This window comes from Gastrolobium bilobum, unplaced genomic scaffold (assembly GCF_033153095.1).
Source record: "Gastrolobium bilobum isolate Gb01-03AN ecotype WA unplaced genomic scaffold, APGP_CSIRO_Gbil_v1 utg16824, whole genome shotgun sequence".
In the NCBI taxonomy this organism is placed as follows: Eukaryota; Viridiplantae; Streptophyta; class Magnoliopsida; order Fabales; family Fabaceae; genus Gastrolobium; species Gastrolobium bilobum.
Genome location: NW_026899360.1, coordinates 243,789 through 256,940, shown reverse-complemented (window position 1 = coordinate 256,940; position 13,152 = coordinate 243,789). Strand labels below are relative to the sequence as shown.

Here is a 13,152-nt window from a genome sequence, read left to right as displayed (position 1 = left end):
CTCTTGTTTTTTGTTTGAGAATAATATAAACAATTAAAAAATCTTCACCCACCAACTTAAACTTTAGGATTAAATTGGTTATTTACATGGTATCAGAGCCTCGGTCTCACAGGTTCGATCCTCACGGCCCCTCACTTTCTCTTGTCGAATTTTCTTAATACAGGTAGGTAGGCCTGTGAATTGTTCACCCTTCAAACTCAGTGAGCTCTCATGTAAAGGGGCGTGTAAGAGAATAGTATAAACAATTAAAAAGCCCTCACCCACCAGCTTAAGCTTTTGGGTTGAATTGGTTATTTACAGTTTTCTTGTATTAGTTATGAAGTTAAATAATTATTATGCTTAATGGTGGGTGTTATGAGTAGTTGATGATGTGGTGCAATGAGACTCTTGATTAGCAATGTAATGAGTATTGGAGAAATATGAAGCATTCCCTTTTTCAGTATTTTGTACGTGTTTCAATTTTAGAGTCTTAATCTTCTATCAGTGGTATCAAGAGCCAGGTTGAGAGTCAAACATGTGAGGGAAAGGAGTTGTAAAAAAAAGAGGGTGAAGAGTCATGGCAACAGATTCTAATTTTGTTGAAGCAGTCATTCCACGTTTTGATGGTCACTATGATCATTGGAGCATGTTGATGTAGAATTTCCTTTGGTCCAAGGAATATTGGGATGTTGTTACCAATGGCATTGTCGAACCAGCAGAAGGAGCTCAGTTGACAGCAGCACAACAAGTAGCTCATGAAGCGGCAAAACTGAAGGATTTGAAGGCGAAAAATTATCTCTTTCAGGCTATTGATCATTCTATCTTGGAAACTATTCTTTGCAAAGAATCTTCCAAGGATATTTGGGACTCCATGAAAAAAAGTATCAAGGCTCTGCAAGAGCAAAGAGGCGGTAGTTTCAAGCTTTACGCTCGGAATTCAAAACACTTCGAATGAAGTCGGGAGAATCAATTGCAAATTATTTCTCTTGTGTGATGACCATTGTCAATAAGATGCGAATTCATGGAGACAGTAGAGAAGAAATAACTGTCATAGAAAAAATTCTTCGATCGTTAACAACAAAATTTAATTTTGGTGTTTGTGCTATACAAGAATCTAAAGATATAGATTATTTATCACTTGATGAATTGCAGAGCTCATTGTTGGTGCATGAAAAAAAGTTCAAACAGGAAGATGCAAATAAGCAAGCATTAAAGGCTTCTACTGATACTCGTTCCAACAGCTTTTGAGGTAGAGGTAGAGGCAAAGGCAGAGGAAGGGGAGATCTCAATAACAGAGATACCTCCACTAATTTCAGAGCCAATAATGATCAGTTTCAAGGCAAAGACAGAGGAGGAGCTCCTGATAAATTCAAGGTAGAATGTTTCAAGTGTCACAAATTGGGTCATTATCAAATCTGAATGTTATACTAAGCTGCTGAATAACAAAGAAAAAGGAGAAAGTTCAAACTTTGCAAAAAAGGAGGAAGTTGACACCTTATTGATGATTGCTCAAGATGAAAAGAAGATTGAGCCAGATGTTTAGTATGTGGATATTAGTTGCAGTAACCATACGAGTGGTAGTAAGTCTTCCTTGTCTTACCTGAATGAAAATTTCCAATCAACTATGAGTTTTGGTGATCATTCTACTGTGAAAGTAATGGGAAAAGGTGACATTAAAATAAAAACCAAGAATGGTTTTGTGGAAAAAATATTTAATGTATTGTATGTTCCTGATTTGACGAAATGAAGATATTCGACGAAAGGTCGGAGTAGTACCGGTAGCCGAGAAGATGAGAGAACATAGATTGAGGTGGTTTGGGCACGTGATGAGAAGACCCATGGATGCTCCTGTAAGAACAGAAGTTTGTTACCAAGAGCTAAACACAAAAAGAGGCAGAGGTAGGCCGAAGCTTACTTGGGGGAAAGTAGTAAAACAAGATTTAATGGAGTGGGATATAGATTGGCGGACAGTATGTCTTAGAAAGGAATGGAGAAAAGCTATAAGTATGGTGGAGGGTTAGACCCGCTGTTATTCCTATGTTCCAGATGGTCCCTTTTTAGTCCTTTTCCCCTTCATTTCCCCCACTTCTTCTTGTCCCTTTCTTTTTTACTTTTATTTATTTATATATACATATATTTTTATTTTATTTTATTTTATTTTATTTTATTATTTTATTTGTGTATTTTTATTTATTTATTAATTTATTTTTTTATTTTTTTATTTTTTATTTTTTTTTACTTTTTTTCAACCGTTTTGTATCTTTCATGTGGGTTCATCTACCACCGACCCCAATTAATTTGGGATAAAGGTGTTGTTGATGTTGATGTTGATGTTGTATGTTCCTGATTTGAAAAGTAATTTATTAAGTGCCGACCAGTTACAAGAAAAGGGTTATGTAATCGCTATTAAAAATGGTGCTTGTGAAATATGACTCTGTTAGATGTGTTATTGTTATTGTTCAGATGAGTTCAAATAGATTGTTTCCATTAAAGATTGAAGGAATTCAATCTAGTTTAATGGTTGAAATGAAAGATCCTTCATGGCTGTGGCATTTTCACTATGGGCATTTGAGCTTTGGTGGGTTGAAGATGCTCTAACAGAAAAACATGGTGATGGGCCTCCCTCAAATCACAATTCCTCCTTCCGTAGTATGTGAAGAATATGTTGTTAGCAAACAACATTGTTCTGAATTTGCAAAAGGGAACTCATGGAGAGCAAAGGGAGTTTTGCAATTGGTGCATTCAGACATTTGTGGTCCAATAAACCCAAATTTCTAATGGAGGTAAAAAATATTTAATTACCTTCAATGATGGTTTTTCTAGAAAAATGTGAGTTTATTTTTTACGGGAAAAGTCAAAAGTTCCCTCTACATTTAAAAATTTCAAAGCTCGTGTGGAGAATGAGACGGAAGGATGATTCGGACCCTTTGCATGGATCATGGTGGTGAATATTGCTTAAAAGAATTTGAAGCTTTCTGTGAAAAACATGGCATCCGAAAAGAGCTTACAACTGCATATACACCACAACAAAATGGTGCACCAGATATTTATAAAAAAAAAAAATATGGTGCACCAGAGAGGAAGAACAGAACCATTCTCAACATAGTTAGAAGCTTATTGGCAAGAGGAAGAGTTCCAAAGACGTTTTGGCTAGAAGCAATAAATTGGTGCATTCATGTCTTGAACAGAAGTCCAACCTTTGCAGTTCGAAACATGACGCCAGAAGAGGCTTAGAGTGGGAGAAAACCAAATGTAGATCACTTTAGAATTTTTGAATGTATTGCATATGCTCATGTTCCGGATCAAAAAGGAAGAAACTTGATGACAAGGCTGAAAAATGTGTCTTTCTAGGTATAAGTGATATATCCAAAGCATATAAATTATTTAATCCACTAACATAAAAAAGTGTGATTAGCAGGGATATTTTGATGAAAAAAAACACTTGGGATTGGAATATGTAGCAGCCTACCCAAGTTCTTTATGATATTGATTCCGAACAAATGCAAATTTCAGCATCTAGTATGCCTAGAAATTCATCCACTGCAACTTCTTCAGCCAATGAATCCTCACCAACAGTAGTTGAAGTTAATGAAGAAGAAACTCAACCTCTCCATCGTGTTAGAAGAAGGCCTCCTTGGATGGAAGATTATGAGGTAACTGGAATTGAAGATCCAATTACTCACTTTGCTTTATTTTCATAATGTGATCTCATGACTTTTGAGAGTGCTTTCAAAGAAGAAAAATGGCAAAAAGCGATGGATGCTGAAATTGATGCAATTGAGAGGAATGATACTTACGAGCTAACTGATCTTTCAAATGGACACAAAACCATTGGTGTAAAGTGGGTGTTCACAACAAAGTTAAAGGAAAATGGTGAAATTTTTTCTCCGGTTGCGAGACATGATACAATCAGATTGGTGGTTGCATTGGCACCACAAAATTCTTGCCCTATTTATCAGCTAGATGTCAAATTGGCATTCTTGCATGGGTATTTGGAGGAACAGGTATTTATTGAACAACCCCCTGGTTATGTGAAGGTTGGAAATGAGCATAAAGTTTTCAAATTGAAAAAGGCACTTTATGGACTAAAACAAGCCCCCCGAGCTTGTTATAGTCGTATTGAGTCTTATTTTCTTAAGGTTGGTTTTACAAAGTGTCCTTATGAACATACACTTTTTGTTAAGATTGGTGATAAAGGAAAAATGCTCATTGTTTGCTTATATGTAGATGATCTCATATTAACTGGAAATTGTGACGTTATATTTGAAGAATTTAAAAAGTCTATGATGAATGAGTTTGAAATGACTGATCTTGGTATGATCATTACTTTCTTGGCATTAAGAATGATGCATTACATTCTTAACAATGCCAAAGAATATCCATGTAAACAAAAAATTAGACAATATGCCATCATCAACAAAAGCCACAAATTTCTGCCGGCTGTCGCTACTATAAAAAAAAATTATAAAAATTGCTATTATCTTATCATTTGCACTTTATTACCCTTTAATATGTAATAAAAATACTAATTATAATGTTGCAAGTGTTCGTAAAACTAACTCAAATGCCATAAAAATGCATTTCATCTCAAATTAATTGCTGAATTCGGCCTGAATAGTCACTTAGAAGCCATAATATGAAAAATGAGTATATGGTCATAGACTGACAAGTAGTTCATACTCACAGCTTTATGGCATGTATCCGTATACTTCCGCCAGAGCCACCTCCCCCATCAGACCCTCCATCTCCACCTTTTGCAGTAACAGACCCATTTACATATAAAGTGTCCTTCACTAGAAGCTTAACACGCCCCCCACCATTCCCACCATATTGTTTTTGAGTAGATTTTCCACTACCCTTGCTCCCATAACTCCATGGTTTAGACAATGTGGACCAAGCATAAACATCACCACCCCAATTTGTCTTATTATTTTGTAAACAAGATGCACCACGCCCACCATGTCCTCCACCAGCTCCATCATTGCCAACTGGTGTGCCACTAGTTTGGGAAGGTGGTGGCCCGCCCAATGAAGATGAGTCTATTGAAGAACTGCACTCCATTGTCAGATTGGCTGCTGATAAAACCACAGAACCAGCAACAATAGATGCATTTTGACCAAGTTTAACGTTGCCAGATACATTGACTGTTATCATGCACCCTTCCCCGGGACATATAAGTGAAACATGAGAGAGTATCTCCAGGTTTCCAACACCATATATGTAAATATCAGAATTCAAATAATGAGTTGAGCTTAGCAAGCATGTGGTATTAAAAGATCCTACACCTTCCAAGTCCTCACAAGAAACTGACTTATTCAATGGGAATGGCGAAGTTGATGTTTCATCAAATGCAGAATCAAGGAGTTGAGAATTATCTCTTTCAAGTGACCTTGACCCAGAATAACCCAACCAGTCTTCTAAGCCAGTACTCCTGTTCAACTGCTGTCCTGAACTAAAAGAAAGGCAAGATATACGAAGATATCCCAATAGAATGCAGTACCAGAGGTACCTATGCATTACCAGAGAGTGCATCACCATCTGTGGCAAGTATATATCAGTAGTAATCAGAATGAATGTAAAGTTTTGATAGGATCAGCAAAATGTGAAGACGTATTTATTTCTGAAAGCTACCTCCATAGGGATCGGTACTCAAGGAAGCCACTTTTATACATATTTTCTGCAACTAAATACAAAGGAAATATCAAACAATTAGGAAACCAGAAAGGTTAGAGTACTTTTCTTTTCATGTTTTAACATATATTATAGCCTAAACTAGATTAAACTCTAATTACATACAGAAACCATGTGCCATAATGCAATTAAAGTGGGATGTAGAAGCTTATAAAACTTCAAGTTAGATTCTTAATGATCACAGAAGCAAGCTATATCATACTTCAGAAATTTCATTAAGAAACTTATCCAATGAAGAAATTTGCAAGCAAACCATTGAAATTAAATAACCCATGAAAAAGGACGAAGGATATCCCTGTACTCAAACCTTGCAAGAGTATGAACAGGTCAATTACATCATTTATTGTGTTTGAGTTTAAAAAAATCCTTCTTCTGCAAGTTCCCCTCAACTTCATCTATCATATATTATAATAAATCTAACATACAATTTCAAAACAAGAAAGCACTTTTGTCATAGTTTGACACTGATTTAAAACAAAAAACAAAAAAAAAATCACTCCCCGTTAAACCCGACATACACAGAGGGGAAATACTCTTCAATTTGATTGTTCCCCTAAAATGTGAAGAGGGAAATATAGTAGCAGACATACACAACTACAGCACTCAATATAGAGTGACTAAATCTAAATTAACCATTGTATTACCTTCAGTTTGAAGTCATTCTAAATTCTTGAACCCCTTATCTCGAGTTGAGCATGACATTGCTGGAAGGTTTTGATCCCAGCAATGGTATATCTAGCGTGCTAAAATCTGTAACAAAGGAGCCATATGTCTCAATCAAATAATCAATCTTGTTGCCACGTATCTTTGACTCTATCATTAACATTATCTATTTAATGAAAGCTAGCATGATACTATCTTCATTACAACAAGGACCTGTGATTTCACTGCTCCTGTAAGAAAATTATGTCTCCAAGTATGATCACTAGCATTAATCAGATTAAAACATGGCACTACACAATTTTTTTAATAACAGGCTCTCCACATTGCTAATCTCTGATAGCAACATGGCTTTTATAGGAATATGAAAAAGAGAACAACATCAGCAACATATTGTTAAGCCTTTGATTACACAAGCATGCATGTTGTGACAGCCTTGCGACTCATTCTTCATGGCATAAACACTTCACCAGTGCCATAACATTTTTCTTAACTCGTCCTCTTTCCTTTATTCCCCAATGCCCACATTTTCAAACAAATATGCATAATTTAGTGTCCCCTACACCGCTTTCAATCAATCTAATCCTACCGCAGTGTAATTCAACTCCACTGATCATGCTACCGAAACTCGATCCCGAATCCATTCACAAAATGCAAGTTCTCAAACAATAACCCATGCAATGCGATCCGAATTTACCAAAAAATAAAATAAAATAAAATAAAATAAAACCGAAGCATAAAACCTATTAACCAATACCGATGTAAAATTGTAAGAATCAGAAAAAGAAAACACTAAAATCGTGGAAGAGGTTATAGGTGAAAAACTAGTAGCGATAAAGTTAAAATTGGAGTTGTAGTAGCAGGAGCGAACTAACCGTACCGTAAGTAAGGTGAGGGAGGAAGAAAAAGAGTAAGAGAGTGAAAATTCCACTGAATCTTTGATTCTTTGGAGGGTTGAATTACAGTGAATTTATGAATAAGTTGTTGGTCTAAGTCAGAAGACGGTGTGCATCGTTTTCTCTTTTGCTTTTTCTTTCTTTTACTTTATTTGCTTTTCGTTTTTAATAGAACGCAAATTTTCAGTGAAAGCTGTTTATTATTAGAGTAGAGTATGTGCGAGAAAGAGTCTCTACGAGTCCAAGCTACGTTTGTGTAGCTGGATTCTGATCTCTGATAGAGATTCGAGCAACTTTTGTTGGATGATTGGACCTAAACCTGGATTTGCCCTTCGTCTATTTCATAATTTCGGGATTACCCCCCTTGTTCCTTTGACTTTTTTCGCTTCCTGTCTTGAACCTGCCCCTGGTTTTGGTCACCAGAGAGAAATTTCCATTACCAAATAAGAAATGGTTATACTACTATGTAACAGAAGAGATATAATTATACGGTGGGTTCTATTATTTATTAAAAAAAAACACAAAAATCGATAGATTTGCATAAAATTATATTATTCTCATTTAATATGATAGTAATACAATCTGTGTTCTGTCTGGATGACAGAGATATCTAATCAGAGATTGATATATTAATATATTTGTCCTCTCTTAGGTACTTACGAGGGAGGTACCCTAGAGATCAGTGGATCATTGTGCACTATAATATAAACGGCATAGCCAAAGCATGGGTGTGTGCACAGTGACAAACTAAGAGATAGGGTTTAGAATGTATGTACCTTATTGGTTTAACCTCTTATTTGTAGATGGGTTACCTAGCAGGAGTGGACTTCTAGGCCTCTTAGGAGTATTGAGGGTCCAATTGTTGATCCATTACTATCGTAGTAGGATTAGTATAGTTAATGAATATTTCCTTAATTCCCTCTTAGTTGTTAGCCTTATTTAGGCCTTCTAGAATGTGGGCCTTTGTTAGGTCCGTAATAGTTGTCCTCCAGCCCAGCAGTCTGGGTGTCCAGGCTGCTGGGGTACATATTATGTTGTATTTACAACTTTAAGATCCCGGATTGAATTTTGAGCTATGGTTGAAACTGGTCGGGTATCTGAGTTTTTATTGCCTGCTACAGGCTTCGCTTAGACATCTTATTTTTCACTTGTCTTTGATTATTATTGCTGCTATCTCGGCCCTGTTGACTTCATCGTTTCTTGCTTATAACAGAGCTTTGAATTATATTGCATAGGGATGAAAATTCGTTCAGGTTCTTGGTCCAGGCTTTATTCTCTCTTATTTCACTCTTCCTTTTGTGTCGGGCTTCACAAGTTGGGTACTGAGTATGCTATTTTAATATTCCTCCCTCAACCTTTTTGGCCGAAGTACGTAACTCGGACTAGTTGACCGGTCTTTTTTACTGTCTTACCGAGTTACTGACTTATAAGGATTGTAGTTTTCCTCATTCAATTTGAATTGTTGTGTTGTTACACTGTTGCCCCCTAATCCGGCAGTCTGGAAATTTGGGTTGTCGGGCTGTATTACTTTAATTCAAGTATTTGTATGTCGGAATACCGACTTTGCTTTTGTCATTTTTCTTTTTTTCCTGATTTGGGGATCTTTGAACCCCTTTGATATTGCCGGGATTGGTTCCTGGTTCTTTGCTTATTCTGATTGCAAAGTTGAAATCTTCCTTGCTATAATTAGCCCAGTTTTGTATACTATCGCTTTTATTCATTTGAACTCGGCTTTGTCAGAATCTCACAGTGATATCGCCTTCTATTTCAACCCGGCTGCCCATACCGTGGTTTCCACAGATTTTGACTTGATCAAAGTCATTTGACAAAATTCACCTTTTTGAGTCTAACTCGCATTGCCGTGATGTTTTAATATTTGAGCCTCGCTTCTATAGCGGTGACTTTATTATTTAAGCCCTTACTTCTTTTGCAATAGCTTTCATACCTGAGCCCGGCTTCTTTGGCAATGGTCTTATTTAACTCTGCTTTTTCGCCTAATATTCCAAAGGTGTTTATGTCCTTCAATGTATTTTGCCCAGATTTTATATCTGCAACTTCTATTTTTTGACCTGGCCAAGGTCGTGCTATTTGGACTCGGCTTATATGCGGAGCCATATCTATGAAGGTACTTATTTTTTCCTTCATTTTATTTTAACCCGGATTCAAATGTCCAGGTCACATCGATTTTAGGATGGGTTTCGCCAGAATCTCGTAGTGATATTGTCTCCCATTCTAGCCTGACTTCTCTATCGCGGCATTCACAGGTTTTGACATTAACCAAAATCATTTTGACGATATGCACTTCTCCGAGTCTAGCTTACCTTACCGCGATGTTTTAATAATTGAGCCATGCTTCTTTACAGTGGCTTCAAGTTGACTTGCAAGTCTTAAGTGAAGGTGATTTTGTTCCCCTTCTATTTTCTAGCTCAGCTTCGTATACCGTGGTTTTATAATATTCAACTCGACTTTTTGCCTAAGTTTCAATTTATGATGACTTCATTAGTGTCGCTTCAATCTGCCCTCCTGAATTTTTCTTCGATTTGGATTACGAAAGCGTCCTCCCACTTTCCTCGAACCAGGCTTGATGTCGTGATGCATGCACTATTCTTTTACTCGAACCTGGATTGGATTCGTCTTCCAGTTTGTATCCCAGATTGGATCTTGCCATATTTGTCTTCATTTCATCTCCGATTTGTATCTCAGATCTTTAATCAACCATTTTTATCTCGTAGGGCCGATCTTTATTTTTATCTTTATCTCGGATATAAGTGCAATCATGTTGTAAGGATGGCAATTCGTCTTCATATTTATATCAACCATTTTTATCCCGGAGGGCCGGTCTTCATTCTAATTTGGCTTCTTTCGCCGAAGCCTTATATTTAAGGAGACGAATATTGCCTCTTTGAATTGCAGCGCTGTTTTTTCTGCCTTGGCTTTTTAATTTTGGGCCTCGCTTCTTTTACGGTGCCTTTTTATTTGAACTCGGCTTCATTTGCCACGATTTTTTAATTGGAGTTTGTTTCTTCACAATCTGCAAAAGTAAAATGTCGACACCTTGATTTTAAGTTTGGGGAGGCGATATTCGCCTTTCTCAAGCCCAGCTTCTCTTGCCTTGGCTCTTCTTTCAGCTTGGTTTTTTTTCACGTAAGTCTTGTATTCATCTTTAATTGGAGCTCAAAATTTTGATCGAGCTTTTTTCTCGACTTGGCTCTCTAGCCAAACTTTATCTAGGTGGATTTCCTTCCTTATTTGAGTGGACCTAGATCTCCTTTCTTTTTTGAGCAGATCTCCACGCCACCTGTTTAATTATTCCTTGCATCGTAATAAATTATGAAGAAGGCAATTAGCAATAATTTTGATTCAATCAACAATCAATAATTATCCAGTTGCAATAAGGTAATAAACAATTATCCAGTTGCAATCAGCAAATTATAATTGACCATATTTTATGCTATCTGATTTGATTGAGCACCCATCATAAAGCTCCATGCTCCCTAATTTTCTTGATCTGCTACATAAAACTTAGGGAACACGGCCTTATTGTGAAACTCGATGCTCTTTTGTCATGACAATATTCAAAATATTTGTCGATCTGCTTTTGCTGACAATAATAAACACATGTATAACAATGTTGACAAGCTTTCAAAATCATGCATCCTGCATATCAGTGCTTATAAAAATTTTGTCTAGCAATAATCTCATATGATAATAATGGACAGGATATAAAAGTAAGGAAAAGAGTACTTCCCTGTTATTTTATAACCATCCTTCTTGCAATAAAAGGATGGTTCTTGCAGTGGAAGGATCATAAACCAACTCGGATCTTTTTAATTTGGCATAGTTCCAGCTTGTTATTCTTACGCTTATTGAAATTTGATCCTAGTTTTGGTCATGATGTCGAACTGTCATAACTATTGAAGCCTAATTCTGGCTCTGGTCATGACTTGGTCGAGATGCTTATTGTTGGAGGTTAGCCGAGATGTCTATTGAAGTCAACTTTGAATTTCAATCCAACTTCTATTCATTCTGCATATCAATTACCCATCTTTTGGAAAAATGTTAAGGGTTACAAGTAATAATATTGTCTACGCGAGTAAATTGTGTATGTATAATATGTCATATCTCGACAATTAAAATTAAAACAAGAGAAATTATCTCCTTATTTCTGGGTAGACCGTTCATCATTCCGTCATTAGTTCATCACAAATGATGGCCATAGCACATACGATAAATAACTATATCATGAGATCAGCATACTTGGTATATGATGGGTAAAACTTGCACGTATGTTTGAGTATTTCTCATATGAAAATAAATGCATCAATTGTCAGTGGAAATAAGCCATTAAAAACTATATCTCAGTATGAAAAGGCATTGTTTGTAAGTGTTGCATCCTTTTAAAAGCCTTTTATTAAAAATTTTAATGATATTAGTTAAAAAAATATTTAACATGTCATTAAATATTTTTATTTATTTAAAAACAGAGTATTAAATTCTTCAAAATTTTAATATATTGAGTACTTTATTTTTGTTCAATATTTTTTTTAACTAATGTTTTAAGAACACTAGTTAATAAACGTTAATTTTAGGATGTTCAAATAAAAAATAAGTATATGATTAAATGATTAAGATATATTTACACATTAATGATTGCATATTATGTACAGTAATATTAAATTAACATGGAGCTTTATATATATATATATATATATATATATATATATATATATATATATGAGGTAGGATCCTTTGACATCAGTGTCAAATTTTAAATTTGACACTTCATCTGAGAGTCGTTAGATCAAAAAAAATCAACGACTCTTATTTGTAAGCATGTGACACCATTGATCTTTTTGATCTAATAGCTCTCAGATAAGATGTCAAATTTAAAATTTGACACCGGTGTCAAATTTTAAACTTAACACCAATGTCAAATTTGACATCGATGTCAAAAGATCCTATCTATATATATTTATATATATATATATATATATGCGCGCGCAGGCATGTTTGTATGAAACTTTTTCTTTTATTAGATATCAATATCTTTTAAGATGTTTGTACTTACAATAAAAATAAAATAAACAAAAAGTTATTCATTTGCATGAGATTAAATTTTACTATCCGAACACTTGGTATTTCCACGAATATACAATCCTCATGCACTCATGCCGACACGCCACACTTGTTGAACTAAAATGATATTTAGTTACTAAATTAACTATTTTCCACAAACGATAAGCCATGTGGAAGACAGATCATCAGATTCACGCATTGCGTGCCCTTCTAACTGAATGAGACTAAAATGATATTTAATTAACCATTGATGGGCATTTGTTTTGACGCGTTGTTCAAGAAAATCCAAACTACTTTTTATTCTTCTTCTCCTTCACGAGTGGGATCCACATCCCATTGCTCCAACTGTTTCGATTTATTACACCAGTCTAATATAAAGGACAAAACTTATATAAAGTTGCATACCCAATTGAGATGTTATTCTTTAATTAAAGTATCATATAATATATGTACTACGTTTCATACTTTATTTATGACAATTAAAAAAAGAAAGATAATGATTAAAAAGTAATATATATTACACTTTTATTATAAAAGAATAGCGTAATTTAAAAAAAAAAAAAAACTGCTTCTAAGTCTTTTTTTCCTGATACCAGCTTCACCTTTTTTTTAGTTACTTTTAATTGCATTTTGAATTTAAATTCGACTTAGGGAAGAGAAGATATTTAATTCACGAGTCCTTCATCTATATTAATTTTCCATTCATACTAACAAGCATTTTGTTCTTATATATTAGCTAAATTACTTTGTTAATCCACATAATTTAATAAATGTTTTAAATAAATTCTTAAAATTCTAAAATTTTGTATCTAAGTTCATAAGGCTAGTACCATTTAAGTTCCGATAAGTG

The 13,152-nt window shown here is 35.0% G+C and overlaps 1 protein-coding gene across 3 annotated transcripts in view; it reads right to left on the bottom strand.

Annotated features, from left to right (window-relative positions):
• LOC133289924 (uncharacterized) overlaps nucleotides 1–7,449 on the bottom strand; it is a 30,720-nt gene extending 23,271 nt beyond the window's left edge. For all 3 annotated transcript variants that reach the window (XR_009748554.1, XM_061487956.1, XM_061487958.1), the window contains exons 1-4: nucleotides 7,211–7,449; nucleotides 6,315–6,420; nucleotides 5,611–5,662; nucleotides 4,664–5,517 (exon numbers count right to left, since the gene is read on the bottom strand). Coding sequence is in view for 2 of the 3 variants with exons in the window: in XM_061487956.1 (XP_061343940.1) it covers nucleotides 4,664–5,517; nucleotides 5,611–5,616 (860 nt within the window). In the remaining variant the exon portion in view is untranslated. The remainder of the gene's footprint in view (nucleotides 1–4,663; nucleotides 5,518–5,610; nucleotides 5,663–6,314; nucleotides 6,421–7,210) is intronic.
• Nucleotides 7,450–13,152: the final 5,703 nt, after the last annotated feature.